Source organism: Erythrolamprus reginae, chromosome 2 (assembly GCF_031021105.1).
Source record: "Erythrolamprus reginae isolate rEryReg1 chromosome 2, rEryReg1.hap1, whole genome shotgun sequence".
Lineage (NCBI taxonomy): Eukaryota > Metazoa > Chordata > Lepidosauria > Squamata > Dipsadidae > Erythrolamprus > Erythrolamprus reginae.
In genome coordinates, this window is record NC_091951.1 from 171,787,858 (window position 1) to 171,805,455 (window position 17,598).

At 40.7% G+C, this 17,598-nt stretch overlaps 1 protein-coding gene across 4 annotated transcripts in view; it reads right to left on the minus strand.

The window, feature by feature from the left end:
- ITGA7 (integrin subunit alpha 7) overlaps nt 1-17,598 on the minus strand; it is an 82,809-nt gene that overhangs the window by 20,150 nt on the left and 45,061 nt on the right. For all 4 annotated transcript variants that reach the window (XM_070740430.1, XM_070740432.1, XM_070740431.1 and 1 more), the window contains 9 exons: nt 14,280-14,487; nt 13,139-13,332; nt 12,681-12,769; nt 11,469-11,596; nt 10,030-10,125; nt 8,722-8,786; nt 8,262-8,431; nt 6,227-6,376; nt 3,911-4,023 (listed from right to left, as the gene is read on the minus strand). In XM_070740430.1, coding sequence (XP_070596531.1) covers nt 3,911-4,023; nt 6,227-6,376; nt 8,262-8,431; nt 8,722-8,786; nt 10,030-10,125; nt 11,469-11,596; nt 12,681-12,769; nt 13,139-13,332; nt 14,280-14,487 — 1,213 coding nt within the window. The remainder of the gene's footprint in view (nt 1-3,910; nt 4,024-6,226; nt 6,377-8,261; nt 8,432-8,721; nt 8,787-10,029; nt 10,126-11,468; nt 11,597-12,680; nt 12,770-13,138; nt 13,333-14,279; nt 14,488-17,598) is intronic.

A 17,598-nucleotide genomic window follows, 5' to 3' on the forward strand; every position in this document is an offset into this window, starting at 1 on the left:
CAGTTTGTTCCAAGGATCTACTACTCTTTCAGTAAAATAATATTTTCTCATGTTGCTTTTGATCTTTCCCCCAACTAACTTCAGATTGTGTCCCCTTGTTCTTGTGTTCACTTGTGTTCACAACAATATTAAAAATGCGATAAAAAGAAGTTGAACATTATCTAAAATGAAAAACATTATCTAAAGCTAAAATCCCATAAAAAGTTATTTTAAAAGTTATTTTAAAAGGCAGTCAAATGTTGATCTATCGCAGTAATGGCCAACCTATGGCACGCATGCCCCAGGCGGCACGCAGAGCCATATCTAAGGGCACTCGGGGCATTTCCCCATGTCAGCTCCAGCACTCATGTATGTGCTGGCCTGATGTTTTTCAACCTTCTTCACTCTCCCCAGGCTTCAAGAAAGCCTCCTAAAGTCTGGGGTCTGCGAAAAACGGCCCAACGGGATGTTCACCTGTGTGCTCATCCCCAGCCTCCTTTTCGCTGTGAAAGATCTTCAGGAACTTCTTCAGCTTTGGACAGTTGCAGCCAGGCCTCCCGCACTTTGGCCCATTTCTTCTGCAGCTGTGAAGGCCTCTGCAGCTGATAACAGAGCTCCAGATCGACCTGGAGCTGTTATACACTGCAGAGGTCTTCAGGAAACCTTGCCAGCTGCAGAAGAAATGGATCGAGATGTGGGAGGCCTGGTTGCAACTATCTGAAACAGAGCAGCTCCACAGATTCAATGGGGCCTGTGCATATGCACAGGGAGAGAGGGGGGTTTGTCAGTGTGGGAGTTGTGTGCATGCGTGGGCAGAGGGCACTGCATTATATGGGTCGGCAACCATATGCTTGCTATCACACGGGTGCAGACTCTTCTATCACATGTGCCAAAAAAAGATTCGCCATCACTGATCTAGCATAATGTTGTCTTCCGAAAAAGTTTACCTTGCCAATATTTCTACACCATCTTATCATAGTATCTTTTAAAGTCAACTCTATATTTTTATGAGCGATAAGTAGTTTATATATTTTCCCTATCATTTTTGTTGAATTAGTGGTAATTAAAGTAGTTAAAGGATTCTTACTTTTATTAAAAATGTAAAGAGTTTTATCCTTCTGATATCTAGATCGGATCTGGGCGTAGTGCCACCAATCTATTATTATCCCTTCTTCTTGTAATTCAATTCTAGATTTAAGCTTCATCTGATCATTTAATAGTTCTTTATATCTATAGGTTATTTTCTTATCCTTTATAGACTTTGGATGTGTTATTGCTTCTAAAGGAGCTAGCCAGTCTGGGATACTTAAAAAATGATTTTTCTTTATGTCTTTCCATACTTCTAATAAGTATTTCCTCAACGTATGCCTTTTAAAATATGAATGGTTTTTGTCCTTATCATACCATAAAAATGCGTGCCATCCAAGCATTAAATCATGTCCTTCTAGGTCAAGTGTTCTTTTGTTATCTAAGATTATCCAATCTCTAAGCCATGTTAATGCAGCGGCCTGATAATATAGTTTCCAATTTGGAAGGCCAAATCCACCTCTTTCTTTAATATCTTCTAAACAATTCATTTTTATCCTTGCTTTTTTACCTTGCCATATAAATTTTTTAACTAAGTTTGTTAAAGTTTTTAAAAAAATACCCCCTGGGTTTATTGGTATTGTCTGAAAAAGAAATAAGACCTTAGGTAAAATGTTCATCTTGATTGTTGCAATTCTTCCTAAGAAAGATATTTTCAAATTATTCCACATTGCTAAGTCATTTTTAATTTCTGCTAGTAATTTCATATAATTATCATTTTTTAATGTTATTGTTTTCGCTGTTAAATTTATTCCTAAATATTTTACCTTTTTTACGATCTTTATTCCAGAAATACTTTCTAATTTAGTTTCTAGTGTTTTATTAATATTTTTAGTCAAGTAATGTGTTTTGTTTTTGTTTATCTTTAGACCTGCTACGTTTCCATATTGTTCAATAGTTTGTAGTAAGGTAGGAACTGTTGTAATCGGCTCTTCAATTATAAACATTAGATCATCTAATGTTCCGGTTTGGTGGAGATCGCGGCAGGACGTGTCTGGCAGGGCTCTGCCAGGCGAATCCTTTCTACCCCCTCCGAAGGTCGCATTTGCGATCGGATCGGGCCCGGATGGCCCGATCCATGAACAGGGGACTCTCCTCTGCCCGAGGACCCATCGCCAGGACTCCGGAGGCAGCGGTTCGTCCCGCAGCTTCGGAGACGGGAGAACCGCTCCTCTTTGATTGAGAGGACCGGCCAGCGCTTTCTCCCCTCACTCAGTGGGAAGAATAAAAATCAAAGAACCGAAAGTACAAATATTTACATCTACATTGGAAAAGAATATAGCAGACAAAGGACCTAAGGGCGAAAGTGAAAGTTTTCTCTTGTTTAAACCCATCCGCAAATAACAGCCGGATCTAATTCTTTTTTTCACTTTTACTTTTCCATCTTGAACGCGAACTTTGGAACCTATAAAATAATTTACTGACTTTATGGTTTAACAAAATAGTTTAAATTTGACATGACTATTTAGAAAACTTTAACTGCTAAAGGAAATTCCTAGTGATGATCAGAATTTGTTGTTGATAGATTTTTAAAATCATAATGTTCTGGACTTAATTTCTGAAGCGGAGGAATACAGTCTTGCTGCCTTTTTTTTTCTGCTGCTCCTTTTTACAATATGAAATAACTTAATAACTATGAACTAAATGGAATCTAGAAGAGATTGAAATCACTTCTTTTTTGGATTACTTATTGTTGGATTAACCTATTTGGAATACTTGCTGAGCCTTTTGGATTATTTGCTGACACCTTTTGGATTATCTGCTGAGAACTCTTTGGTTTAACATCTGCCTGCTGCACCGGAATTAACTTGACTCCATCTTGGGATCTGTTTCTTTGTTCTTTGTTCCTGTCTTGAACTTGGAAAATAAACTGACTTCATTTTGAACACAAGCAAGCTTTGGATTTGTTTTATTCTTTGAATTTTGTCTTCCGAAAAAGTTTAAAGACTCATCTTTGCCGCCAGGCTTGCTGGGGCCATTAGATCTTCCCCCTGACCAGTGAGTGTTTTTGCTGTGTTTGATCGAGTGAATGATAATGAATGTTTTAAAGTGTTGTAGTATTTTTAAGGTTTTTAATTATATTGATTGGATTAGATGTATTGCTATGTTTTTATGTATGTTGTGCGCCGCCCCGAGTTCTCAGAGAGGGGCAGCATACAAATCCAATAAATAAATAGGTACGTAAGTAGGTAGGTAGGTAGGTAGGTAGGTAGGTAGGTAGGTAGATAGATAGATAGATAGATAGATAGATAGATAGATAGATAGATAGATAGATAGATAGATTAAAGAAAGAAAGAAAGAAAGAAAGAAAGAAGGAAGGAAGGAAGGAAGAAGGAAGAAGGAAGGAAGAAGAAAGGAAGGAAGGAAGGAAGGAAGAAGAAAGAAGAAAGAAGGAAGGAAAGAAGGAAAGAAGGAAGAGAGAGAGAGAAAGAAAGAAAGTTAGGAAACAGTCAAATTTCTAATTGAATTAGCTCTTGTTAAACTAAGCCAGGGTGTCAAAGTCAATTACACTGAGGGCGGCATCAGGATTGTGTTTGACCTCAGGGGGGGAGGAGCATGGCCAGGGAGGCATGACTAGCTCGACATCACTTGTGTTGCAACAGCCTCATGCAGCCCTCTGCCAGCGAAAACAGAGTTCGGAGGGCCGCATGCACCCACCTCCCTGAGCTCCAGTTTCGCTGGCAGAGGGCTGCTGAAAGGCCATCGCGGCCAAAAACAGAGCTCGGGAGGACTGCACAATCTTCTTTGGTATTATCAGCTACATTGATAGGTCTCGATCCTAAAAGAACCTTGAGATATAACATCCACTTTTACCACCAAACGGGAATTCGGATTTTGTTCATACCTGGGCAGTGGTTGGAATACAGAATCATCAACCCGAGAGTGGAACTTGTATTTCAGCTGCAGGTTGCTTTGGCAGATTTTATCCTCCCCACAACCTTGCTTGAGGAAATTGACCTGCAGGAACGCAGGGATTCAAAGTCAAAGAAGGGAAGTAAAAGGAATTCTGCAAGGTTTGACAAAGGATTGGGTTCATGCTCCAAATGGACATTTGACTGAGTATACCATTGTTTCCCAACCTTGGCAACTTGAAGATATCTGGACTTCAACTCCCAGAATTCCCCAGCCAGCATTCGCTGGCTGGGGAATTCTGGGTGTTGAAGTCCAAATACAGTATCTTCAAGTTGCCAAGGTTGGGAAATACTAGAGTAGTCAAGGCTACTTTTTTGATCTCCTAAGAAATGTGTCTTTGTTAGCTATATGCTACAAAGGATCCTGGCATCTTCTAATTGCAAACTTTTTTGGCCTCCCATTCAAACTGCAAATATTGGCCCCAAAAGCAACATGTTTCATTGAGTCATGAGTCTTGCAAACAGGAAAACTGGCAATTGTAATTGATACAAATGAGGCTACCCTTATAATAAGGGAATGGATGGTGCAATTATTGCAGATTATCTCCTTAGAAAGCAGTGATAAAATTTAGCAAGCTGTGACTAACTGCCTTTTTGTTATTCTTTAAACACAGCAACATCACCGTCCAACTAAGCTGTAATATAATACATATAAAAATAGCAAAAGGCACATTGAGCAGCAAGAGAAACTCTAGTCTTTAAACAGGCTTGAATCATCCTCTTTAATCCAGAAACCCTAGGGCCTCGAAAATAAAATGCATAATTAATTGGAACACATAATTTGTGTTTAAATGTTCCTGCAGTTTGCAGGAGGTGAGGTGGGGACGGTTATTGCAATTTCATGTTACATTTTTTAAGAGCCTCGGTGGTGCAGTGGTTAGAATGCAGCACTGCAAGCTACTTCTGCTGATCACCGGCTGCCAGCAGTTTGACAGATTGAATTTCATCGGGCTCAAGACTGACTCAGAGGTGGGCTACTGCCTGGATGGGGGACAGGGGACAGGACGCAGTGGGGCAGCAAAAATGGAGCTCCACCCCATAGCACCCAATTTGCACTGAAAGATGTTGAAAGAAAATGCAGGGCATCCTGCATAAGCCATGCCCATAGTGTGGTAGTAAACAATTTTGGTAGCCCTTCACTGGGTTGACTCAGCCTTCCATCCTTCCAAGGTCGGTAAAATGAGGACCCAGATAGTTGGGGGCAATATGCTGACTCTTTGTAAACTGCTTAGAGAGCTATTGTTCTCTAAGCGGTTTACAGAGCTATTGTTATTGCTCTATCTAAATGCTATTGCTATTGCTAAGCTTGCAGTAGCTTACTGTTATTATTGATTGTTTCCTATTATGATTTGATTGCTTATTTGTGCTGTATGACAACCATGAAGTGTTGTACCTTATAATAATAATAATAATAATAATAATAATAATAATAATAATAATAATAATTTGTTAGATTTCTATGCCGCCCCTCTCCGAAGACTTGGGGCAGCTCACAACAATAATAAAAACAATGTTACAGTGGAACAAATCTAATATTAAAAGAGAAAAAGACATATAAAACCCTATCATTTAAAACCAAACAACACATACATACCAAACATAAAGTATAAAAGCCTGGGGAAGGTGTCTCAGTTCCCCCATGCCTGGCGGTATAGGTGGGTCTTGAGTAGCTTACGAAAGAAAAGGAGGGTGGGGGCAGTTCTAATCTCTGGGGGGAAGTTGATTCCAGAGGGCCGGGGCCGCCACAGAGAAGGCTCTTCCCCTGGGGCCTGCCAAACAACATTGTTTAGTCGACGGGACCCAGAGAAGGCCAACTCTATGGGATCTTATCGGTCGCTGGGATTTTTTCTTTTATGTACATTGAGAGCATATGCACCAAAGACAAATTTCTTGTGTGTCCAATCACACTTGGCCAATAAAAGAATTCTATTCAGTTTTATTTACATTACTAACAACTTTGATGTGCTTTGTGAAGTGCTACACATTGTACACTGCTTTAAAAGAACGTGACACACAAATAAATCCATAACTCTAGATGCAAAAGGAAAAAAGAACCTGGGACCAGCCACAGATTTTTCTTATTTGACCCCTTAACCTTGGCTGTTTGTTCAACCTCCTAACAAAGGGATTCTGAAACAGTAATAAAAATGATTAATAGAGCCTGCTTTCTTTCCTAGTTAACCAGTGAACAGGGGGAGTGGGGGGGGAACTTCTCCTTAGCATAACCTTGTCCTCAGATGTTTGCCTACCTCAATCCTCTGAGAGTTGTGTGGCACAGCATTCAGTACAGGCAAGAGAGGCCCCAGGGTGGCCCCTGGGATCTGGCGTCTGCTTCGGCCATGCTTGATGTTATAAGTCATCGTCACAACAATGGGATGTAGCTTGTCCCGGACTTCCTCCTATAATGAAGACAATCGCAATATACATTGCATATACTACGCAACGGATTTTCTCCTATAATGAAGACAACTGCAATATACATTGAATATACTACACAACGGATTTTCTCCTATCATGAAGACAACTGCAATATACATTGCGTATACTACGCAATGGGCTTCCTCCTATAAATAAGGCAATCACAATATACCCAGGGGACCCAGGGGAAGAGCCTTCTCTGTGGCGGCCCCGACCCTTTGGAACCAACTCCCCCCAGATATCAGAGTTGCCCCCCACCCTCCTTGCCTTTCATAAGCTCCTTAAAACCCACCTCTGTCGTCAGGCATGGGGGAATTGAGACTTTCCCTTCCCCCTAGGCTTATAAAATTTATGCATGGTATGTCAGTATGTATGATTGGTTTCTTAAATTGGAGTTTTTAAAATTAACTTAAATATTAGATTTGTTTACATTGTATTATTATTGTTGTTAGCCGCCCCGAGTCTACGGAGAGGGGCGGCATACAAATCTGATAAATGAATGAATGAATGAATAAATAAAAATAAATGAATGAATGAATGAATAAAATAAATAAATGAATGAATGAATGAATGAATGAATGAATAAATATAAATAAATAAATAAATAAATACGTTGCGTATACTACGATAAATGCAATTCTCAAAATGTTTACCATAGTATAGTCAAAAGCCCAAAGCGACCCTGAACAGGTCCAGTTTGGAAATGGAATCATTTTAATCTAAAGGTTGCAAAATAGCATTGAGAACAGATTCCTTTTTAGTGCTGCTCTTCTGGAACACTTGGAATGGCCTATTACAAGAGGCACGGTCTGCTTCTGCCTTGGAATATTTTATGACAAATTTTGCATATCTTAAATTTCTCCCCCTGTAACTTAGTTCCTCTGAGCGTCATGGTGACAAGAGGCCACAGCTGTAAACTCATAGCCAATATTCCAGGCAGGATGTGGTGGCTAATAACAGGCTGTTAGAAACGTTAGGGTGCAAAAAGCTTAATTGGATGGGGGAATTGTAGGAATCAGCGCAATATGGCAAAGCCTAAATGCAGATGGGTCTTAGTTTGTTGTTTGGCTGTTAAGAGCTGGGCCAAAAATTTGTAAATTAGTCATTGTGCTGGACTTTTTAGACATAATATGGGAAGATCTGAATAAAACAGCTTCCTAATGAAGGTATTTTAAAAGGAAATAAATAAGTGAAAAATCTTGAAACGGAGGCTAGGTCCAACAGCATGTTTGCGGACAAGGGGATTCTAGCTGTCCATCCCCGCCCTCTAATTTGCTTTGGAGGCCTGAGAGGTCTATCAAGAAAGAGGAAATACCATTGTGTAAGTGAAGATTCACTGACATAACCCTGGATGGAGGCCATGTTTTATAAATGGAAATTAAACATTCAAAAAGGCGTCTGAAATAAATCAAGCCTTCCCTCCCACCTACAGATAGAAAATCCTCCATTGTTAGAACAAAGATCTTGTTCACTCAAGGAATTTTATGATTATTGTTATCCAAAATCTACCGCAAGCACTCTGCCTTACTGGGCTCTTTTTCAAATTCAGCTTGTGGTGATTACAGAGAAGCTTCAAATACACAGTGGCAGGGTCTGTGTACCTGCAGGAGGTAAACCTTCCATCTTTTTTTATTTCCAAGTTGTTCCATCAACAATGAAAGGCAAAACAGGGAACTGCTTATGTCAACCAAAAGTAGCATCCTGGATCTTGTCAACCACATATATTAAGCCAGATCTTTAATGGCTCATCTAGATCAGGCCGAAGAAAGCTACTTAGGTACTTACATTTCTTAATGCCACCTCCTTTTAGGTGACTTACAGAAATCAAGAGCTAAGAGACCCAGCAAGATGGGCTAGGACACTCACCTTCAGCTGTAGTTTGGCCTTGGTGCAAGCCTTTGATTGTTGTTTGGGCAGCTCTAGTACTCCAGAGTACTGATGCTCAATGTCATTGGCCTTCTGATGTCGGAAAAAGACTCTAGACGTTTTTCCTTGTTGCCGGCGGTCACCATCAGCCTCAAATTGGTACTCAAGTCCTAAGAGAAGAAGGAGAGGCAGAGGAGAAAGTGAAAGAAAAGAGACTAGAAGTAATTTCTACTGGTGGCCAGATTTAGTTTGTTGAAATGTTCTATTCCTTGAACAGGATTCCCTTGCCCAATTTTAAGATCTACTGATCTACTACACAAGCCATAGAATATAGTGATCAACTACAATGGGGCTCATTCTCTACACTGTTATGATTTAGGTGTTGAAGCAGCAACAAAAAACCAAGAATATAAGGATATTGAAAAGCCAAGAAACTTGAAAAGTTCCAGACAATACTCACTGATGGGTGGACTATAGCTTGAAGGGTTGGCTGTATAGATGAAACAGGCTTGTATTTCCACACTGCTAAAGAAAGCAGAAAGAAAGAAAGAAGGAAAGTAGGCCCTGATCTTTTAAAAACTAATTATTTAACAGCACCATCACAATGGCCTGGCAATCCCAATTCAACGTTTTGGTTCTCATGGCGTTGTTCTCGTCTCACTGCAGGACAAGAATTTACAAATTTTGTTCTCCTGGTTTCTGTACTGCTTGCCAATCATAAAGAACACAGTAGAGCAAGAAACATGCTCCTAAAAATGCTCATTCAGCAACGGAAGATTATTAGCTTGGGCTCTGAGACAACTAAACTCAAAGTGGTTTGAAACATGTAAAGGACGGGCACGTTATTACATCTGAAGGCATTATCAAGTCAGGTTTCCCCCTCCACCCCCCGGGATGGCAATGAGCAGGCCCATAAAAAACATCACTGATCTTTTCTGTTTTCAACCTTTGATCCGTGAAGGCTTGAAGAAATGTGATGATTTAATTATTGAATAAAATCTTGGGGGGGTCCGTGGTCACAGTCTATGGCTATGTAAGGGACCACCTTCTGCTGCACGAATCCCAGCGACCAGTTAGGTCCCACAGAGTGGGTCTTCTCCAGGTCCCGTCAACTAAACAATGCCACTTGGCAGGACCCAGGGGAAGAGCCTTCTCTTTGGTGGCCCCGACCCTCTGGAACCAACTCCCCCCAGAGATTAAAATTGCCCACACCCTCCTTGCCTTTCGTAAGCTACTTAAAACCCACCTCTGCCACCAGGCATGGGGGAATTGAGATTCCCTTTCCCCCTAGGCCTTTACAATTTTATGCATGGTATGTCTGTATGTATGTTTGGTTTTTTATATTAATGGGTTTTTAATCGTTTTTAGTATTGGATTATTATTGTACGCTGTTTTATGATTTTTCTTCCCGTGTAGGATTTGGAAATTTCTGGCGACGTTTCGATGAGGTCCCACTCATCATCTTCAGGCTGGTATTTCTGTCCTTGTTCTAAGGTGAACACTGCGAGACCTAAGCTGCCTTCCTTCTATAAAGACCTAAGCTGCCTTCTATAAATATATATATATTTGTTTTCGTAGATATATAAAGGGGCAAAGGGGCACCATGGTGAACAAAAGGTTGAGAACCACTACTGTAGAGTATTATTTGAAACAGCATCAAAGCTACAGGCATATTCATGAAACATCTGCTGGATGTTCGAAAAGCAAAGGAGTAGGAAGAGTTGCAGAAGCAATAAGATACAATCAAGGAAGAGAAGATTGTCCTCACCAGATGCCCTCCATAAAACGGCATTTAACATTCTCCAGGTCGACATTTGGGGGGTTGGCAGTGATATTTCTGGAGATATGGATGACAGGTCGAGATCTAAAAAGTACATTGGACAGCAATAAGAAACTAAGCTGGTTGAAGACAGTGAGGCTCATTGAAGGCCAAAATTTTAATACAGGTGAGTTCTTGACAGCATTTGGCAATGATCAATTTCCTAACTAAATATCCAAATAGGATGGAAGTGTTCTCACACTTATGGCAGAGATACAATATGGTCATTTATGTCCCTGTCATGCTTTCTACAAATCTATTTCCAGTTGTAACTACAAGAGTAAGAGATGACAGTTGTATAGGTTATCTACAGATTTACCATATTTTTCAGAATATAAGACGCACCTTTTCCCTCCTAAAAGAAGGTGGAAATGTCGGTGCATCTTATACAACAAATACAGCCATTTTTGGTCCCACCCTCACAGCCCATTTTTGCGAAATGTTTGCAAACAATGGGATGGGCAGAGGATCTGGGAAGCCTGCAGAAAACTCCTGGATGCTGGGGAAAGGCATAAACACCCCATTTCTGCAAAAGAAGTTCCTGTTTTTTCACCTTTTTTTTTTTTTTGCAATAATGGGATGGGCAGAGGGTCAGGGAAGGCTGCAGAGAGCTCCAGAGGGCTGGGGGAAGGAAAAAACACAATTTTTGCAAATAAATGGGCAAAAAAGGCCAATTTTTCACAAAAACTGTGTTTTTCCCTTCCCCTGGCCCCTGGGAGCTCTCTGCAGGCCTTTCAAACAAACCGAAAACAAAAACTTTTTTTCTTATATAGCTCTTTGAAATCTTGGTGCCTCTTATAGTCTGAAAAATACGGTAATCATAATTTATGGTGGGATTCCCAAACCCATCTCCTTCTTGTGCTCAGCGGGTCATTTCTTTTACATATACTGTACTGCTCAAAAAAAAAAAGGGGGAACACTCAAATAATACATCCTAGATCTGAATGAATGAAATATTCTCATTGAATACTTTGTTGAATGTGCACAACAGCATGTGAAATTGATTGTCAATCAGTGTTGCTTCCTAAGTGGACAGTTTGATTTCATAGAAGTTTGATTTACATGAAGTTATATTCTGTTTTTAAAGTGTTCCCTTTATTTTTTTGAGCAGTGTAGTAAATTCGCAGTTAGTGTAGCCTGGTATTCTGTGCTTTATCAATAGCCCACCCTTCTTGCTGGTATTTGCTACTCCTAAAACCTACACTAGTTTCTCTGTGGGACACTGTCCTGTTTATTGTATATAGGGGCTCACAGTGATCCATCCTCCCAGTTTTTCTCCACAAGACCATCCTTGTTTGTTGGCTCGAAGTCACCGAATGAGTTTCCATTTAAGCAATTGGATTATTGAAGATCATTTCCCTACTTCCCCCTTCCCCCCCAAGGTTTACCTGTACAATACTACTGTGTCAGACAGTGAGCCCACTAGGAGATCCGGATAAAAATTGCCATCAATATCCAGCCCTCCAGAAAAGGAATAGCCAAACATCTTGATGCCAAAACTCTCCCCAGTCAGGATCTACAGAGATCAAGTATGTTGTAATCAGAAAAAAATAATGATGATAAATAGAGAAAATGAATGTTTGTTCTCAGCCCCACTAGATAGTTTAGCCAGGAAGGTTTAAATGACTTTTATTGAGAATGGCTAGAGTCTGGCAAATCTGATTGTGCAGTACCTCCTCCCCTTTCTTATGCTTCAAATGAATTAGTGGCATATATGTCAGAGTCGCTTCTAAATGTTACCTTGTTGCTTTGGATTTAAAAAATGCTTCCACTTTCTTTCTTTTTACCCTTCACCTCATTCGACCTTCTTTTTCTCCTTTCTCCTTGCTCCCTTTCCAGATCCCATGACCAGTATCTGGTCCACTTTCTAATATCAAGAAGACAATATTTAATATTGCGGTCATAGCTTTTCTGCATCCCGCTTGGCACATGTTGTGATTTCTCTATATGTTTTTCACCGGTGGCCCTCTTGAAATACTCCAAGCCCCCTACTGCAGTGGTGGGTTCTAAAGCCCTTTGTTGCCAGTTTGCGTACGCGTGCCAGCGTGTGGGAGGAGTCCCCTACTGCCGGCGTTACCGGTTCGCAGAACCGGGCCGAACCAGGAGCAACTCATCCCTGAACCACCAGCTTAGGCAATGGTTCCTCCACATCTCTATCTCTATTCCTTACTTTCTACCTATGTAGAGCCAAGGCAGAGCATAAATATAATAGCAGTGTTCCAATATCTCAAGGTTTGCCACAAAGAAGAGGGAGTCAGGCTATTCTCCAAAACACCTGAGGGTAGGACAAGAAGTAATGGGTGGAAACTAATCAAGGAGAGAAGCAACTTAGAACTAAGGAGAAATTTCCTGATAGTTAGAATGTTTGATCAGTGGAACAGCATGCCTCCAGAGGTTGTGAATGCTCCAACACTGGAAGTTTTTAAGAAGATGTTGGATAACCATTTGTCTGAAGTTATGTAAGGTCTCCTGCCCAAACAGGGGGTTGGACTAGAAGACCTCCAAGGTTCCTTGAAACTCTGTTGTTGTTATTATTAGTAGTAGTACATATAAAGATGTACTGTTTCTCAGTCATTTAATTAACTGGAAAGGGAACTGACCTGAGCAGGTTTTGTCACAATTCCCAAGTTACTGCCATGATAGATGTAGACTTTCCCGTCACCATCCAGAGGTGCTCCAACCGCAAAGTCTGGAAATTAAGGAAATTGGGGCAAACGGATGTAAGAACCACATCTCACAGCAATTGTAATTGTATTTCAAATTTCTAGCTTTTTGGAACTTCTAACACAGATATTGGCTTTCTTTTATTTTTGTTTCTCACACATGCACACTTCTCTAATTGTTCTTTTTCTATTCCAAGAGCCACCCAATACTATCCTACACACAGGCTTTGAACCTTTGTCCCTCCCGATCCTCAAAGGCTTACTTCCAAGCAGGTATATTTTGCTTGGTCCCCCGGAATCCCCCCTAACCTTAACTCAAATTCACAGGTAGCACACACAGGAAACAACCTAAGAATTCGTGCCCATCTTTTCCACCAGAGGTTCAAGAATCTCACCTTGGAAACCATCTTGGTTGAGATCCCCAATGGCCCCCACTGTGATGCCGAACAGGGAGTCGGAGGTGCCATTGAGGCGAATGGGGAGGAGGTTTTTCCAGCGCCCTGCCTGGTTTATGTAAACGTAGACGGCACCCCCGATCCGTTCCTTTCGATCAAAGAAGTTTGGTGCTCCAACCACCAAGTCCATCCATCTAAAAGAAACAAGGTGTAAGTGTGGCTCACTTTTTGCCCTCTTCCTCAGATGGCTTTTCGAGGTCTACTCCAACAGTGTCCCCCTATGCGCTCTTGTGCACTTGGGCTAGACCAGAGTTTCTCAAATAGTGGGGTGGGCTTCCCTTGGGGGGCGGGGGGCGATGCCAAGGGGGAGCGTGTGACCCCGGGGAATGTGCTTTTTTTTGGTGCAGGGAGTAGGGTTTTTTTCATCGAACAATAGCACACAGCACAGAGTAGGAAATATGAAGTGCATATAACAAACCCTTAAGAGACACCATAGAAATTTAACAGGGATGAAAAAAAGGAGGAGAGAGACGGAGATAATGAGACTAACGTAAGTCTCCTGAAAGCTAAGATGAGGAAATAAGTTGAAACGTATGTAGTGCTTGGCTTCACTGTGACTACAGTAGCAGACGAGGAAAGACCGGTATGTTTACTGTGTCTAAAAATTTTGGCAGGGGACAGCATGAAGCCAAATAAATTAAGCTGTCACCAGGGGTGGGCTGCTGGCTGGACGGGGGCGAATGCAGTGGGGTAGCAAAAATGGAGTTCCCCTCCAGAGCATCCAATTTGCACTGAAAGATGTTGAAAGAAAATGCATAAGCCACGCCCACAGTTTGGTAGTAAAAAGTTTGGTAGCCCTTACTGGGTGTCACTTAAAACACATTACACCCCAATCATACTGATAGGCCGCTTGATTTTTTTCAGCGGATAAGTGTCCCGGAGGAGAGTTGGGGAGGGGCTTCTTCCTTGGGGGGGGGGGGGCGTAACAGAAAATAATTGAGAAACACTGAGCTAGACAATGAACAATGGGCAATGGACCATATAGTGCAATGCCAGAGTAGACCATTGAACAGAGCATGGAGTAAAAAGCCTTTTGCCCAAGAACTTCAACCCTGCTGTGTCTTCCTCCCACATTACTTACCCATCATGATTGAGATCTACTACAGCCAGAGAGTAGCCAAAGGACGAAGCCAGTTTCTCTCCTGAGAGGATAAACTCAGGCATTAAGCTGTTAACGCTGTCTCGATGCAAGATCACCACGGATCCAATATGATTTGCTCGGGGTGCCCCTGTTACAAAGCTCAGCTTGTTCTTCCTGGTTATCCCCACTCCAGAATCTACAGAAAAGCCTGGAAACGGAGGACGGGGCACTTGGTCATTTGAGAAAGATATCTTAATGGGCATTAACACAATATTTCCAGAATTTTCATTCCAAAACTTACAAGATGAGCTATCAGACCACGAACTTTCAATACCAGTACCGATACCAGTTCTAGACTTAATGTGTAAATGCACAAACATGCACACACTGCATGCTCACAGGCACACACCATTCATAAACATCCCAGGCCCAAGACCTACGTTCAACTGGTTGACATTCTTCTTCCTGAATTTTTCCTGAATTTTAGCAAAGGAGGAAAGAGTTGCAATATGTCATGTGACGACAACATGTCCTCGGCACCACAGTAATAAGACTGGTGAAAGGTACTGTTCTTTCTCATTGGGAGCTATGTTAAGGAAAGGGATTGCAAAATTTACATTAAATTATAATTTAAAAGAGAATTTTTATAAGATGATGTATCAATGGTATTTAACATCACATAAGCTATCTAAGATGTATAAAGGTATGTCAAATGAATGTTGGAAGAATAAAGAAGGGACTTTTATCATCTATGGTGGACATGTGATAAATAAAAAAAATTGAAGCGTGATTCATATTTTAATACAGAAAATCCTGAAAATGAAGATAGATATGAAACCAGAATTTTTCCTTTTGGAATTACAGTGTTCCCTCGATTTTCGCAGGGGATGCATTCCGAGACCGCCCGCGAAAGTTGAATTTCCGCGAAGTAGAGATGCGGAAGTAAATACACTATTTTTGGCTATGAACAGTATCACAAGCCTTCCCTTAACACTTTAAAACCCTAAATTGCAATTTCCCATTCCTTTAGCAACCATTTAGATTATTACTAAACATGTTTCTTTATTAAAGTTTATTAAAAAAATATTTATTAAAGGTGGACGAAAGTTTGGTGATGATATATGACGTCATTGGGCAGGAAAAACCGTGGTATAGGGGGGAAAACCGCAAAGAATTTTTTAATTAATATTTTTGAAAAACCGTGGTATAGACTTTTCGCGAAGTTCGAACCCGCAAAAATCGAGGGAACACTGTAATGGAAAAAGAACTGGAGGAAAAAAAATGGAATTTTGTTACTATATATATATATATGCTGACAGCAGCAAGACTATTGTATGCGCAAAAATGGAAAGACACTTCAATATCTACCATGGAAGAATGGATGCAGAAGTTGATGGGAGTTAGCTGGGATGGCAAACTGACTACTCTGATCAAAGGAAACATCGTAAGTACTTTTTTTTCCACAGGGAAACCACTTCTGAATTTCATGATGTGGAAAAGAATGTAATTTTGACTTTGGGTTTTACGGTTAAGATTGTTAGATTTTTAAAGAAAAGAACTGTTCTTATTAGTACGGAAAAACAAAAGGCTGCAGTTTGATCTTAATGCCTTATTCTACTGCAACAGAGAGAGTTGGAAGTCATTGTTTCTCTTTCCCTTATCCTTCCCTCACTTATCTCTCCCCTTCCCCTCCCCTTTCACTGCGCCTTTTATTTACTTTTGTATTTTGCATTTTATAATAATTTATAACCTAATAAAATGTGTTTTTTTTAAGGAAAGGGATTGCTGGATTTCCCTAGTTTTGTCTCCCTTCCCACCAAGCATGCCAGAATGCATCCGTCATAAAGGCTGCTTGGGAAGAAGAGGGAAATCAATACTTTAAAACTAGAACAGCAGGAAAAGCAACATCTCAAGGACCAAGGAGGAGGGGGGGGAAAACAGAAGTTGCTTTTGGCTACAGGGCCCAGAGAAGTGGATTACTTAGAGACGGAAAACTTCTTTTAAGGGGGGGGAAAAAGCATTCCATCCTGAAAGAGGCAGGCAAGCTCTATAGTCTGATTAGAGTCTCCCTTGGCCTTTGTCTGTTGTCATTTCCCACTCCTAAGGGACTGAGAGCGTTTTTTGGCTTGGGTAACAGCTCTTGATCAGGAATGCAAAGGCTCCTTGAAATACACGCCCTGACAATCTCCCAGAAGACCAACTTTTCTATTCTAGAATCCGAGAGAAAATTTCTCTTTTCAGCTAATTCCCAGGACAGAGCCACGGGGCGGGGGGGGGGGGAGCAGTGGTGCATTAAATTATGGGTGTGGGCACACACATGCACGACCCCAAGTGCCCCTCCCCTTTTGGCATGCAATGGCAAAAATGTTAGCCATCACTGGTCTGCTTCATCAGAAGAGGATCCCAACAACAGAAGATTATGTAATATAATATATATTATGTAATAGTTGAGCCACCCTGAATCTAAGGAGAAGGGCGGCATAAAAATCAAATAAATAAGTAAATAAGTAAATAAGTAAATAAGTAAATAAGTAAATAAGTAAATAAGTAAATAAGTAAATAAGTAAATAAGTAAATAAGTAAATAAATATCCTTGTGACCAAGAGAGCTAGATGAGGGAGAAATAGTCATACTAAATTGATGACTTTTTCAAATTAAAGCAAAAAAAATGTATTACCAATAGAATTGAATGTTTGTAGCTCTGGGATAGTCTTTGGCGCTCTCTAACTTTGGTTGTTTTCTTACAGATGTTTCATTACCCAGCTAGGTAACAAGCTCAGTGCTACAAGAGAGCTGGGTTTGTCTTCTATCACTGATGAAGTTACTTGGTCTTTTTCTCATTTCTCTGCATCTCTCTGGAGTGGACAGGGGGCAAAAGGGAGCCAAAAAACAGGTCCTCCACCTTGCTTTGGCAGTTTGAACCTAAATCACACCACTGTAGACTTCAGTTTCATAAAATATTTAAAATGTCTTTAGCTTGCAAAGGAGGCGAAATACCGATCAAAATGACTAATTCCTATTTTACTAGATTAGTAGTTGCTGTTCACATCAGTTTCTGCTGCATCACCAGATCGACTGTCCCAAAATCAGTGCCTTAACTCCACTTGCTCCTAAATTGCCACAGAACAAATATGCCCTAGCAAACTTTTCTTCCTGCACTAGTCTCCTGTACTACAAATGACACAGAGCCAGGTTTTTATTTAATTTTAGGTTTTTATTTAAAAAACCCTTACCTTTGTTTCTATAAATAACTCAAGGCAGTGAAGATAGCTAATGCTCCTTTGTCCTATTTTCTGCCCAACCACCTCTCTGTGAGGTG